Genomic DNA, 16,071 nt, shown 5'->3' on the forward strand with positions numbered 1-16,071 from the left:
GTTATTTATAAATTCAATTACGGCAAACACGATAAAAATTTAAGATTCTGATCTAATGGTTTATATATAAACAGAATAATTAATTTCCCATGATGCCAACTCAATAATTCGAAACGATTAAATCATTCGAAGTGTTGTTTAGAGAATAACCTGCGGAAAGTTACAAACTCCTGGCATTGGACGGTATGACAAAAAGAAGCCCTATAGCGGCTCAGAGATGACTCAAAAGATGGATTGCGAAACTAAAATGTTTGTACTACGAAAATCTGCCTACAAATGCATTGTTTGCAATCATTAGCGGATGAAATTGGGTTTTAAAAACGAAACCTCTTCAAACAGGCACTCCAGTGCTCAGCTTGTGCCTCTTTCTTTAAGCACCCGTCTGCTATCGACACAATTAGAATGACGGCTCTGCATGACTGACAGGCTTCTCGGTCCCGGCTGTGGTTTCTGAAGTCTATCTCCCTCGCGCAGAGCTGCTGCTCGGGGACGGGCGTCTCTCTCCGATGACAGTTCACCACGGAAGGTCCCGGGCATGAAAGGGGCGGGTCGGGCCTTATCAATGCAATAAGTCAAGGGCTTATGTTGTCTGACAGTATTATGTCTCATGAAATGAGCCATGAAAGTGGCCCGCGGTGGCTTTTCTTAGCCACATTGGTCAGGGTGCCTCTCGCTGGCACATGAAAAAAACATTATGCCTCTTTTTTTTAAGCGGGGCTGAGTCGGCGCTTGTTTATTTATTTATTTCTTTTGTCCGCTAAAGCGTTTGGTCACAGTTTTGGAGGCGGGTAAAGCGCGGGGACATGCTTTCTGTGAGGGGGTGAAGTGTGCCGCCGTATGTGCGCGTGGAGGAGATGGCGGTGGGAAATGACAGCTGCATATGGCGTTACTGTCACACGGTGACACCTGCGACAGGCGCACCTGTCACGGCGTTGGCGCGTCTCCGCTTGTGAGCCCAGAAAGGGTGGCATTGTTTGCTGCAGTGAAGCACCAGGACACTGTAACTTTAAATGCCTCTTAGATTTTTTTGGATGTCGAACACAAAACTTTTTCACCCTGCTATTTATTCTCTTTGCTTTTATGTACTCTGAAACACTATGTTATTTCACTGCAGCCCCTTTAGGTTCATATTGGTTCCTGGAGCTCATAAGAGCCGGCCTGCAGGGCTGTGGACTGGACTAATGATAATGTTATTATTACCCACCTGATCCGGTAGTCACCACTAGCTTGGATTTGCTCCGGGCTCCGTCTCCTTTTGTGGTGTAGGCTGCCACGGTGATAGAATAGGTGGTGTCAGGTTGTAGCCCCCCGATGACCATCTCCTGTTGTTAATGGACGAGGAGAGAGAAGTTAGCGCTGGGTTTGGGAACTAGATGTCTTAGAAGTCTATGCGACGTGTCACTCGTACAAGCATGCCATCAATTTCCCCTCTTTTCAATGTGACGCTCTGTTGTTTGTACCTGCTTCACACGTGTCACATTAAATAAACGTATATATATATATATATATATAGAATCAAATCTGGTTCTAAGTATACAAAAGTATATATACAGTACAACTGTGTCTAACAAAATCTTAAAAACTATAATAGCATTATATTACTAAGTGGCATAAAATATAACATGTAATATAATATTTAATATAATATAAAGATGGTTGCTAAACTGTAATAGTTACTATAAACTATAATATCACTTTATTTATTCAGCTATATATATATATATATTACAATATAGTAAATATAATTAACGTTGATATAATATAATTATATAATTATACTTAAAGCTGTTAGTAACTGAGCAAACCAAATAACTAAATAAAAAATATAATAAAATATAATATCTAAAAATATTGATATTACTTAAACAGTAATCTGATTAAAAAAATAATAATTTTAAAATAATATGTAACATATACGCATATTAAATCATGTGATATTATATTATTTAATATAATAGTATTTTACACGACATCATATATTATGTTACATTACATTAGACCATATTATATCATAAAAACACATTATCTGTCCATTCTATACAGAACACGCATTAACAAGATGATTATTTAACAGCAACCTTCACTGTGGATCGTTGTTATTGGCTTTTAGCGTGTCATTTAGCATGACCAGGTTATGGATTGCCATTCCCGCTGGTCTACGACACATGTCTGTGAATTCGTTCAACAGAGAGCTCGAGCAAAGCGCTTGTGCAAACAGAACGGCTTCAGAATAATACGTTTCTCCGGAGGGAGCTGCTCTCGTCTGTTTAACGTGAAGAAAGCGAACGTTGATGAGCACCAATGACGGGGGAAATTAACGGCGTGCGCTACGAGGAAGACCAACCTGCTTAATAGCAAATATTCATGCAATTGTTGGGGTTTGAAAAACAATTATTGTTGCATTTGCTTACAAATATGCATGAATAAAGAATAAATCGAATCAAATCAAACCAATGCATATTCACACTTTAAATATGATGAAAAAACTAGCTTGAATTATACACACAAAGAAAAATCGTAGCGTAAAAGCACGACATAACACGCGCAACACACCCTTCCATGCCAGGCATAAATGAACCCTGATGTTACATCATTTCAAGGTTAGCGTAGATTTATTAAGGATGTTTAATGGAATAATATGACACGTGAGTACGAATGTGAGATTCAGTCTATGGATGATTGTGAAAATATTATTCTAAGCCATGTAACATCACAGGTTCACAGATGACACCGAACACTCGCCGACAACCGTACTCACATATTCAGCTGTGTCGTCCTTCTCCCACTAACATCCCCCACCCAGGAGGAGAGAGAGAGCGGTTTACAGAGAAAGAGGAAATAAAGAACCGTGTATGAGGACAGAAGGTAAAAGTGCCAGAGTAAAGTAGGTCAGTGTGGATTAGAGTCTAAACATTGAGAAAAAGAGAAAGAAATGGTAGCCACATTTCATTCATTATCAGCTAAAAGAAATAATGAACGCTTATTTGAGTCATGAAGGGCACGGGTCGACTCGCACTCATAAGAGATCGTGTGTTATCCACAAAACTCAACTGCAATTAACGCTGTGATATTACTGCCCACACACGGTACTGTGAATTCGATTTAAAAAGAGATGTTTGTGTTCATCTTCTATTGGTCACGACAGCGAATTAAAATGTTATACTAATTCGGCTCATTCATCAAATGAAGATCCTTATAAGCGGGCACGTTTCTAGACGTGCGATGAGAGCACGTTCAGAAAGAGACGTTTCTAGATGCAAATAAATGTGAGCTTATTCACGAGAAGTCACCTCTTCACCAAGGAAACACCTCTTCAAAAGAAAATTCAACGTACACAATAAATAAAAATGTCAGACAACTTGTCTGTGTATTTTAAGGTTTCAGCCGAAGGTGGTTGTTTTTTACTGTGACCGCAGTGCACAAGTCCTCGATACTGAAGACGTAATCAGCTTTCGTTGACTTTATCTACGCTACGAGGGGTTAACCTCATTAGAGCTTTGACTAAACAGTGCAATTCCGCTGCTAGATAAGATGTTTTGGACTGCTGTGGAAAGCATTTCCTTCGACTATAATAGCAAAGTCATAAGAACTTCACAGATTGAATGATTCATAATAGGATTTTCCTTAATTGGCAGTGGCCGAGTGTATTCAACCCTGCTGCATGCCGTTTGTGTGGTGTTAACGTACCTGTGCGTCAGCTAGCATCACGTCTTTGATGAGGGGCAGGCCGCGGGACTCGCCGTTCTCGACCCGCACGTAGTGCACCTGGTAGCCACGGATCTGTCCGTGCTGTTTCCCCGGCAACAGGGAGCGCCACATCACCTTGATGGCGGTGGAGTTGAGCACCTCTACCTCCACGCGGCGAGGGGGGGCACCCGGTACTGCAGAGGAATTAAAGACAAGTTTTTGTTGACATTGGTTTAAAACCTGTGGAAAGCTTGCTAGCACTAGGCTAAGATGTTGTGAGCCGTTGCTAGGGTGTTGCTATGCAGCTGCTTACTAGTCGGAGTCAAAAAGTCAGACTCAGAATATTTATAAGATTCTACACTACAATGGCCTTCAGTCTTACAAATTTCGCGTGCAAAGAAACAGTGCGTGCTTCTTCAACAAGTCACATGACCTGTGACATCATTCAGTTGCACATAATCGGTGCAAGATGAACTATGCATCAAAGTCTAATACACAGAGTTAAAGGTTCGAACCAATTACAGTTACCAAAAGTGATTACGAAACATTTCCAAATCCTAATTACTCGCCTGATGAGAACACGATGTTCTACACCCATCTTTGTGCTCCTAAAAGAAACTCAGCCCGGTCTCAGCCGGTACGTACATTCAATTACGCGAAACCAAGTTACAGATTAAGCGACTATCTTGAGGGACATTTAATCAAATGTAATATCACACCCCTATATACCCCACCAGCCATTTCACGCCGTTACATTTAACGATCACTCTTATCCCAGCTCTGATCAATTCACCGTCTGCGGTCTTTTACCTGTGAGCTAATGAAAATCCTTTTATACAAGGCCTTGACGTTTCATGTGTTATTCGCTACCACTGTAAGGAGAAGAGAGATTTCCAACGCGCTCAATAAAGGAGCCGGCACGGGAGCGTCTAAGCTCGCCTCAATATAAAATGCTTTACGTCTCGAAGGACGTGGATTTCGTAACGTGTCACTACTCAAATAACTCTGTTGCCAAGATTTCCCATGAGAAGTCCGGGGAGGAATTCTTTTCCTCTTGACCTGCCTACAGCTTACATCTCTGCTTGACCACACTGACAAAAACATCCACCGAAGGGCGACCCCCACGGCACCCAGCGGGGCCGCTGAAGGGCCGGAAACGCAGCATGTGGCGTGTTCCGTATTGATTACTAGCTGGTGTCCTGAACTCATGCTGTCAATCACAGCGGAGCGCCAGTCACGAGGGACATCCGGTACAATTTCTTGCAAACACTAGCTGGATGGCTGTATTTATGTCTGTGGCCTGTTTGCTTTTGTGCAAAAGCTTTGACAGCATAATTTTTGTGTTAATGTTCTTATCATCTATGTGCTTTAACACTGTAATAAAAAGCAATCATAACTTAAAGGGAAATGTTTATGTATTCACTATTGTGTCATCCCAGTCCAAACAATTAAACATACCATCTTCATCTGTGCGGCACAGCAGCGGCTGGCTCTCGGGTCCCGGACCCACGCTGGTGCTGGCGGCCACCGTGACCCGATACATGGTCCATTTCTCCAGCCGCTGCAGGAGGATCTGGTCGGAGCTGGGTGGCACTGGGGGCTCTTCCACAGGCTCGGCGCTGCCTTCAACACCGCCCCCCACCACCGCGTAATGCACTATGTACCCAGTCAGCGGCCCATTCTGGCTGTCGGCAGGTGGAGGGCGCCAACTTACCAGCAGGGTGGTGGAGCTGGAGGAGGCGCATGTAATGTCTTGTGGCGGGGCGGAGGGCTCTGCTCAGGTTTAAGGAGGAGGGGGGAGAGGGGAGGTGGGAAACAAAAAAACGAAAAGATGGGAAAGAGAAAAAGAAAATGATAAAAGGGAAAACTCAACGGAAAAAAACAAGCAACAACAAACACCGAAACGTAAACCAAAAGATAAAAATGGAGCCGAGGTCTAATGCAAACAGAAGAGCTTGAATTGGGAGGAGTCGGGATGTTTCGCATGCAAAAGCCTCATGGTAAAAAAAAACAGGGGTTTAATGTCAAAGATCTAAAAGTAAAAGTGGCTCGTAAGATGCAATAGCAGCTGTCGTTTATCCAACTATAACTGCTGCCCGTCGCTGTTAGATTTAGCACATCTCTCACGCTAAATACTCAAGGCACTCAGGATAGATTTCCACCATGAGGTGGGGGGGAAACAGATCACATTATTTGCATTCGAATGAAGGCCATTCATTCTGGTATTTCCAGACATTTAAGGCAGACACTTCCCCTGTGCATTTTAGAAATTACAATCCCAGTGCCGTTCTAAATCAATATAAAGGTATGCAAGGTTTCTCAGTCCCTGGCCGCTAAAAGCTCACGCAGATGGGGGTGTTTTACTCTTTAGAGACAGATGCGAGCCTGTAGCATTTATCTCCATTTGAAACTTTTCAAAAAAGCGAGCGTAAAAAGTTACTTTAGCCCTGGTTGTTGTAGCCTCTCCGAAGGTATAAGTAACTCAAATGAATGAAGGGGAAATTGAACAGGACAGGAGATAAAAAAACATAATTGTGACTGAAATTTAAATGGATGAACACCTTTGAAAAGCAACACAACAAAATTTTACAACGATGAAAAAACCCCTGTGTGAAATAATGGCTAGAAAGAAACATTAGGAAATGTCAACTCATAAAAACCAAGCTTCAAACGGAAAGTAAGACCGTTAACGAAATCACAAAGCATTTTCCTGTATGTCGTACGTACCTGACATCTTCAAACACTCATTTTAAAAGACTTTCTTACCACAAGCACCTCAACCGAGGGAGATGTTTTCCCTCGTGTCGCTCGGGTAAAGCTCCCTCCCTCTGCTGAGCTTTGCAAATTCAGCTCTGGCGCGCCACATTCATCCCGCCTCGATTATCAAAGGCATCACGGTATTTCCTAAAATGTGCATGGCTGTGTGTTTTTGGGCGGCTTGGAGGGAGAGAGCTTCCCCTGTGCATTTGTCAGGTTATTCACTGTTTACACTAGCGTGAGGATCCACAAAACCGAGAACAGGGTGCTAGCACCTGCTAACAGCAAATCTGCTACTTTTGGACCTGCCCCATCCCGAACCCAGATTTTGCCACCCCGACACAATACGCCATGATGCCAAATCCATCGTTCTCAGTTTGTGGAACCTCCATGTCTGAACCTGAGCCTCGTTCAATATCCACTGACTGATACGAGCATTTCCCAGAATACTGTTGCCACCCATTCGGTCAAGACAGGAGCGTCTATCTCCGCTAAACCTCAGGCTTGACATCCCCCAACATTCAACAGATTGACTCGTCCATTGACATGTTCTGTAACATGTGGGGGATGCTGAGGGTTATCGGAGTACTACCTGCCTGACCTTCACAGGGGCGTCAAACCCACGAACTCCCGGCACTCGGATGTGACTGGAAAGCGAACAACAGTCTAGAACAATTGCACTGTACCAAAAAGAAACACAGACATTTAACTTTTTCCACACGTCCATGAGGAAATCCAGCCTGCCACCGGATAATGCAAGACTCAATAGTGTCCAGACACACGAGAGTATCAAGGGAGCTCTTGGTAAACACGATGACCCTCATTATAGAAGCAAACGCATCTGACGCCGTTCCAATGCCGATTTGTATTTGGAGCTGGCAGGATTAACAGTATTTTTACGGCCATCAATGACCCACTAAGGTCATTATATATATATATATATATATTGTATACATGCATTTATTTCATGTACATGTATGGATTTTTTTTCTTCTTTTTTATACTTATGTTATAGCGTGAGGTGGCAGGGCTGGGTTTTCTCGTGAACGATGGTCACTTACCTCACGGGAATCCACACTATAGTGTATGTTTATGCGTGAGATTGAGGGGCGCTTTGTGCTAAATAAAAGTCCACACCTGTCGTCTCCCTGATGTGTTCGGTTTAAGTTTGCGATACTTGAGCGAAGACGTCAACGTTCATACTGATGAGTGCATCTTTGAGTGGGTCTTAAAATAAATAAATAAATCCCATAGAGATACATACTCTCACTTTAGTTTGAATGGATTTGCTTTGGTGATGCTGCAGTACGTGATGCGATTGTGTGTCGAGTTTTCTGAGCATCACGGCAAAGAGACAAACAAAAATCTGGGAGACGATTCCTCATGTGTCAAAAGAGAGTAACTGAAACAAAATTAACTCAAACCTTTCAAATGTGTACCAAACCAAAACTAAAATTTAAATCAAATTACGTCAAGCCAGAGAGCAGGTGAGCTTCTAGTAAAGTAAAAAAGTAGCTTAGAAAGAAAGATAAATACAGCAAAGAAGATAAATACAGCGATATAGACATATAGAGATGGAACATTAGGACGCACACACACACACACACATACAGCATAAGACATGCTTGACCTTGTCAGTGGGGAAAGTATGCATGGACAGAGCGCCGCCCAGGGGTAGGGGGAAGAAGTACATGCATTCAGCGCTTGCTCTCTCACACTCAGTTGTTACATTGTGAGTCAATGTAGAAGGGTTCATTCCATCCCAGCACCAAACCAAACCAACCCCACACCACCCATTCTGCCAATGAGCTGAACTGGTAGAAACAGAACATGTGTTAAAACGATCCAGAAATCTGCTGCCATGGCTTTCTGGCATCTTAGCCATGGGCAAACCTTGGGGACCTTTGAAGGGAAGGAACGTTAGAAATCAAACAAAAATTCAACTGTAAGCTGATAATATGTTGAACCTGGTTAAATTGTTTAAATCAATAAGGTCACAGACAAAATAAAGATTGTTCTTAGTACAATTATGATTTAGAAAAATTAGGTATACGGGCTGAAGATCAAAAGTCTTAAGACTGTTTAAAAATCGGTGATGTATTTTATCGCCAAATGTTTAAAAATCAAAGAAAACCTAGGAGGTATTGAAATATAGATATAGTTTCTGTTATTTCTGATCATTTTATCTTCCTTTGCGCAAAAGGTCAGATTTTCCTGCTTCTATTGAAGCGCACCCTTATCAAACAACATGCTCAAATCATGCTGGGTAACACGGATCATCAGGTTTGGTCCGTGCCAGCCCGAGTGCAGCTGTCCACAAGTCAAAAACAAACAAAATAAAAAACTAAAATTCAATTCGACTTAACATTTTAATGTTATAACGTGGAATAGTTAAATAAATACATTATTTTAATAGTAATGTAACTACAAGAAAATACAAAACAGACGTCTGCGTTGATAATTGAAATTGCACAAATTGTAGTATACAAAAGCTCTGGCGAGGTCAGGCACCAAATCCAAACCATGACGCCGCTCAGCGTGGGTCTATTTTTAGGCCGGAGGATTGAATAATTCAGTCGGCCTCCCGGCGTAAATGCTGACTACCCGCGGGGACCGGCGGACGCTGACTGTGTGGCTTTCGGTAATACGCAGCGAGGGACGAGATGTGCTGGAAAGCCATGGCAGACACCGGAGTCGATGGTATTTTGTGTGCTTTGGTCACATGGGAGAAAAAAGTGCATTTGCTGTTGACACATTTGCATTTGCTGTTGAAAAAGAAATATAAACACAAAGAAGGGAGTACAGGGGGGGGGACGAACGAACGGCACGCCTGCATTGATTTGTTAGTTTCACATATAGGAATTCTCTGAAGTATATAACTGTGACACTGAGAGACCCAGATGAAAGAGAAAAAGACGTGCATGTCAACAGCGTGCGACGCATTCCTGCCGAGTGGCGAGACATCGGTTAAACTCAACATCACAGGTCATTTCAAAGTTACGGCTTTAACCCTTACCATCTCAACCAAGAATGTTTCAAATAAATAAGATATTATTTACAGGACAAAAAACAATGATCATGTTACGTACATTAGGAAATGTTGAAAAGCATTGTTAAGGCAACACGGTTTTGGCAAAGCCAAACAACATCACCTTTGCTGTGTGTACATAGCTGAACATTCGTCTCAAAGGTGATGCCGTTTTGCATGATTCATATATGCTTTTACATAAAACATCAGACATAGAACCCACAACCCAGCACCAAAAGTCACACAGCAACACCATTAACATTTACTCCTTGACATTTGTGAAGTCGAAGAACAATATCGGCAGATTAACGGGGTGAAAGTTACGGTCACCCTGTGTTGTTGCACACGACACCATTTGTAGCTCAGAGTAGATGCTACTTCTCAATTAAAAAACCAACACCAGACCCCCAACCCTTCACTCACATCCATAGGGAAAGTAAAAGGACTACATACTGGCTTGAGATGTCCTTTGAGATATTACTTTGGTGAAGGCTCCGGTGCCCCTGTTGGAGACGGCGGCCAGTGAGAAGGAATACTCTGTGTTTGGACGTAGGCCGTCCACCACAAAGGAAGATGCTGTGCCGAAGGTTTTCTCTGTCGCCTGTTTGGTGACAAATAAAAACACGTTACCACAGAGGAGGTGAGGGGAAAGTCAACAAAAATAAAGGTCATTAAGAACGTCTGTTTTGAAGAAGGCACCTGAAGTCCAGTCTCTCCATATTGCAGTTTGAATCTGATGATTCCTTCTTTCTCGAACGCAGGTTCCCATGTTAGCTGAATGCTTGTGTCCGACACCTCACCAACCTGGAAGTTGCTCGGCTGTCCGGGAACTAAAACAGGGCCAATGTTACAATTTCTCGGATGTAATACAATGTACAGATTCAAACACAACCAACATTCTCAATCGCAAACTCGCCTCGGTACAAATAAACCTTCAGCTTGAGTAACAACGAAACCAAATGCAACCGATCAACTAACCTCCTTGAAGAACTTTTACGTGAATGGGATCTGAGAAAGGTCCGTCTCCAACGGACGTGAAGGCCAGTACTCTGATGGTGTAGGTCTCGGAGGGCACCAGACTTTGAATGGTGGTGATCAAGCTGTCCTGGACGTTATGGATCTGCCACATGCTCATGGGCTGAGAGGGGTCCATGGTATAGTACACCCGATAACCCTTAATTTGTCCGTTGGGCTCCTCCGGTTCATCCCAACGCACCATCATGGTGTTCTGAGAGATGATCCGGGCCTGGATGTTCCGCGGCGGGCTGGCTGGAGCTTGCTCTCCGGTCCTAGCCTCGACCGGTTCGCTGGGTGGCCCTTGGCCAATGGTGTTGAATGCGGACACGCGGATCTCGTAGTCTGTGTTGGGAGAAAGTCCCCCGATACTGTAGCGAGTGGTGGTGATTGATTCCACTGTCTCGAATTTGCTCTCAGGAGACTTGGCACGATACTGGATGATGTAATGGGAAACCGGCTCAGGATTGCCGCTGTCCCAAGTGATGGTGATACTGGTGGCGGTGGTTTCCGATACAACGGGTGTACCTGGAGGTTTGGGCAAGGCTGCGGAGAATACAAACATTAATTTCAATGACCAAACAAGCATGCTATGCAGAAGTTTGGAAATCTAGCTCTAAAAGAGATCCTCAATCGGCTCTTACACTTGACGATGATTTGGGCCACAGCCTCGATGATGCCCAGGCTGCTCATGGCCACGCAGGTGTAGTTGGCCGACTCACGGACGCTATTCAATTCCAGGACGTTCCTGCCCACCGGCATCTCTTCCTCGGGCGTCAGGTCCTCAGAGTTGAGCGTCCACTTGACGTAGGGCATTGGCGAACCCACCGCGACGCAAGTGATGTTGACACTTCCTCCCGGCATGATCTCATGGCTGGTGGGCTGGATGGAGAAACGAGGCGGCACGCGTCGAACTGCGAAGGACGAAGGAATGGAAAACAGAAAGAGAAAGGTAACGACAGGCCGATGAAAATGAGCCTTTCTTTAGAAGTGTTGTCTAAAGAGAGGACAACAAATTATAAAAATGACACTGAACAAACTTCACAAACATTTTGGTTTGTAACAAATAAAAATAAATTATAAAGTAATTAACGTAACTGCTTCACCAACAATATAGATTGACATTAAAGCAACATATTCATAGCAACAAGGTTTCATTGACCAATATTTGACCCATCACAGCACAATTAAATACACAAAAATCTATTATGAGTTTCTCATCTTTATACGTGGTTTCTATATTCTATGTGACCTGTAATTAAGATAAAATACAATTAAAACATTCACTGGAAATTACAATAAAAAAGGCTAAAACTGTGCACTGCGTATCACTGAAGACGGCTTTGTGAGGTTTCTCACAACACAGGAAAACCCTCAAATTCCTGTCCGTCCCAAAAGCAACATGACTGTATGCAATATTAGAGAACTTGTCCCTCAAAGAAGGACTAAAGATGAGAAACCTTAATGAGATGTTTTGTGGTTGAGAGAAGATCAACTGTACAAAGCCTTTTTAAGATCTGACACGCTTCCATTGATAGATGCAGCTGTCATTTTCACAGACATCATGCAGAAATAGGTAGAGGTCAACCAAAGAGTAAATGGCAACGATAAAACCAGAGAGAAGAATCTGAGATAAAATGCATAGAGGAATATAACTGAAGGGTCGCTGGCATGCCCAAACAGAGACGACTGGAGAAGGAAGGAGAAATAGAAGAGATAACGCGCAAAGGAGTGAGAAGGTGGAGAAAGGGAAGGGTTGGGAGAAGATACGAGGGGGGAAACCCACTTCGATGCAGATATAAAAAAGCTTTGTTTTCGTCTCCGGCCAGTAAGACGTAATGTGACAGGCTTGTGTTTGTCACATTGCAGTCCTGGCAGGACGTAACACAAAATTTACAGCGGAAATTCTACATCAGTCACACTGAGTCAATAAGTAGCTGTCAGTTCAACTAAGTAAGACACACTTCAACAAATATGAAAAAAAAGAGTTAAAATGGACAAAAATGACACATGATTAGTGTAGATGCTAGACTACGATGCACCTCAACTACCAATGTGCCATACCTACACACCAGAGAAATGATGAAGGATTTGGGGAAAAGGATCCGAGGGTGGATATGAGTTATGGAGTTGGCCACATTGAGGAACAGGCTCTTTTTATAGGTTTCTGAGGTCCAAAACTGACAGATGGAATGATGTTACCTTTATAATGACTCACAGGCTCTGGTCCAAAACCAGGCTACGCCTACATAGCCAGCTATCATCTTAGACAGCATCCTAACCAGCACGTAAGCTGAGAAATCTCAATACATACCACTAAAACATTTAAAACATTTCTGTTTATAGAAACTATTCAAATATATTGTTAAAAAATATTAGCCAAATGAAAAATTTCAATTAAATTCTAAAGTTAATAAGTTAACATTTTTGTTATTGTTATTAAAAGCAAAATATATGAACTAAAAATAAATAACAAAAAATAACTGAAGAACTAAATGTATTAATTGAAAATAAATATATAAATATTATATTAAAAACTAGCACAAAATGTATAAACTGAAAAAAACTCAAATAAACAAATTAAATGCAGAATCAACATAACAAACAAATAAATAAATAATGGCAAAACCACAAAACTGCGGAATATTAAACAAAAATAAGCTAATTCAAAATATAAAGAAAACTACAGTAAAACTGAAAACGAAAATATAAGAAGTATAAATCTCACATATTTAAATGTCTTTATGTCCGTAAGTTATTGAGTTTTCCACTGAATGAAATCTTTCATTACTGAATGGACAAATCTTTATGGATTTGTTTTAAAAAAAAGTTGCCACAATGAATTCTGGGATTGCTTGCTTTCAAAAGAAATGTGATACTGCCTCAGAACCGAATTAACCAATCAAATGCTGTCTATGTAGGGAGGTCACAAGGTTTTGGAATAGAGCTATAGAATAAAAATAAGTGCACTTAATTATTTATGAATATATGAATCAACGGGCAATTTTCTGTTCCAAACTTTAGTGTTTGGTTCCCCCAACAATCGTCAAGGCAACCGTTTCCCTATTGATGATGGTGGCAATGACAATGAAACAGGAAGTAAGGTGATGCTGGGCTGGTCCCAAGATGGCGGGCGATGAGGTGGTGATGCCTCATTTACGTTTGGCAAGGGAAGAAGGAAGAGAAAGAGCGACAGCGATGGGGTTTGGCTCATAAACAACCAACCAAAATAATAAAACAGAAATGAAATCACGTGGACACAGGATGGACGGAAACAACAGGTAGAGACAGAGCACGAGGCGGGACGAGATCTGGGCTGCAAGACAGCAAACTGGGGGGCACAGACAGACTGGAAAAGACGCTCACGTGGGCGAGAGACAGAAGGGAAACGACACGGGGAGTGAGAGGTGGGGCACAGAGGAGACTGTTACACTGGCCCGAGTAATAGTGAGTTTGATTTCTCACACAATGGGGCTTGAAATCAAAGATTTAACTCTCACCATCGTCTTGGAAAAACAGAGGACGAACCGCTCAAAAAGAAGCTGACACCATGGTAAACATTGGAAGCATGGTTCAGTCGCGACTTTATTGAAAAATATTGTTAAAATAAGTTTAATCCTAATTAAAAACATTTTGTATTTTAAGCATTTCGTTGTAATTGTTTTTAATGTAAGAAATATTTACAGTCACTGTGACAGGTTTAATATTTTAACATACAGCAATGGTTTCATGTAAAATTGAACGTTTCCTTATAAAAAAGGCATTAAATGTGCATTTAGGTTACTTAGGTTTTTAAAGTCATAAAAAGTGCATTGCAAAAACATTCCAGTTAACTTTATTAAATATTTCTATTTAACATAACACATTTAATTGATCTACATAACGTTAGAATCTAAGTTTTGTATTTTAAAGATTTTTTAAAAGAAATGTTTAAGGTTCAGAACACATTGAGCTTGACATTTCTGTACCATCGGAAAAACAAAACAAAAACAACAGCAACGAAAAACAGCACCAACATTACTGAAACGCCCTCGCCCCCTAAAAACAAGTGCATATTCAACAGATGTTCAACAGATGTGTAAGGGCAGCCCATGTATCATAATGTCATGCACGACAGTGACCGCTGTACGATGAAAACAGAAAAACAGAAAAGCCGCTGGTACAGTCTCCCATCATGCAACCCTCCGGAGTGCAGTCCAACACACTGTACTACAGAATCCACACAATTAATGTCCAAATTGGTGGATTCATCAGAGCACACACACACATACACACACACGCACACACATATATGCAGGTGTGTTTCAAAGGCTTTGGAATAAAAAGCAAGAAATAATGACACAACATGTAGCGATATGAAAGGACGAGGTTTTGTTTACTGTGGATTACTTATGGGCAGACCCAGACGGAATCTCCTCCTGTTTGACTTTTTTATCAATTCGAAGAAAAATACTTGAATGTATATAAGATGTTATAAGATTTTTCCTAAAACATATGTCAATTGTAGCACTTGAATTTCCACGATTATAATCAAAAGTTTGACTTCTTACAAACTAAACAACAAAATATCAAAGCACCTAATGCTCAAAAAATTGTGTATCTTCTGATACACATCAACATTTACGGCGATCTACAATTAATTTGCCTTGGTTTAAAATGCAATTGCGTATAATAAAAAGGCATTTTCTTTAAGTCCTGACACACGGTCATCTATCTCAAATCCTGACGTTTGATGTGTGATGGTCTCTCGGCTGTGATATCCATAAAGGATAGTCCAATTGAATGGACATGCTCCTCATACACTAAGACCTGGAGCCTGGCGGGAGTAACAAGAAAGAAAATCACATTTCAAGCCCGATGTAGAGAGAAAATGCAACTCAAGAGGTCTTACAGTGGACGAAGTAAAAGCCAAGAGATGAGAGAAAAAGGCCAATGTCTTGACTATGAGGAGGCAGTTACGCCAAAAAGATGTTTCGAAGGTGGACATTAAGTGGCCATTTTGGTGAGACAGTCTGTCCGGCCCCAAAATGAAGGGAGAAAGAGAAGCCAAAAGATCGCACAGCCTTTAATGTCACCTTGAAGCTGAGATTACACCCTGTTTGATGTCCGAGACCCACAATAATCCATTTGGCTGGAAGAGACCATTTGCATGCAGACCACAGGGGTCACTCACATTAACATACAGACCTCTGCTGCTGCCATGCAAAGCCGTCTCTCTAGGGGTTCGGAAATAAGAACGTGGCCGTTGCCTTTGTGCGACGCCCGCAACTCGTGTTTCTCCAACGTATCGCTCAATAAAAATCTGAAGAGATTAAGCCAACACGTGGGGTCTGAATTTAGCCTCGGTTCCTACCAGTGAAGCAGGGTGTGATCTAGCTTACGTTTCCACTTTTACACCGAAAAGCACGACAACACATGCAAGGACATGCAAGATATCCCAAGTGGCAGCAGTGAGGAAATTCGCATGCATCTACATGCGCATACCGTGGAAAAATCCACTGACGTGTCGTAGCATAGCGTACAATATAGTCCAGCCTTCCAGCATATCTGATTTACCAGCTTTCTAAGAGCTACAACTGTAATTC

At 41.9% G+C, this 16,071-nt stretch overlaps 1 protein-coding gene across 6 annotated transcripts in view; it reads right to left on the reverse strand.

Moving 5' to 3' along the window:
* Positions 1-16,071, reverse strand: part of ptprsa (protein tyrosine phosphatase receptor type Sa) — a 146,349-nt gene that overhangs the window by 28,666 nt on the left and 101,612 nt on the right. For 5 of the 6 annotated variants that reach the window (XM_079471332.1, XM_079471336.1, XM_079471333.1 and 2 more), the window contains 8 exons: positions 11,131-11,400; positions 10,451-11,032; positions 10,172-10,302; positions 9,926-10,073; positions 5,146-5,460; positions 3,688-3,881; positions 2,759-2,785; positions 1,205-1,322 (listed from right to left, as the gene is read on the reverse strand). In XM_079471332.1, coding sequence (XP_079327458.1) covers positions 1,205-1,322; positions 2,759-2,785; positions 3,688-3,881; positions 5,146-5,460; positions 9,926-10,073; positions 10,172-10,302; positions 10,451-11,032; positions 11,131-11,400 — 1,785 coding nt within the window. The remainder of the gene's footprint in view (positions 1-1,204; positions 1,323-2,758; positions 2,786-3,687; positions 3,882-5,145; positions 5,461-9,925; positions 10,074-10,171; positions 10,303-10,450; positions 11,033-11,130; positions 11,401-16,071) is intronic. The other variant, XM_079471334.1, reaches the window with a different exon arrangement.

The sequence above is a fragment of the Barbatula barbatula genome, assembly GCF_947034865.1.
Source record: "Barbatula barbatula genome assembly, chromosome: 13".
In the NCBI taxonomy this organism is placed as follows: Eukaryota; Metazoa; Chordata; class Actinopteri; order Cypriniformes; family Nemacheilidae; genus Barbatula; species Barbatula barbatula.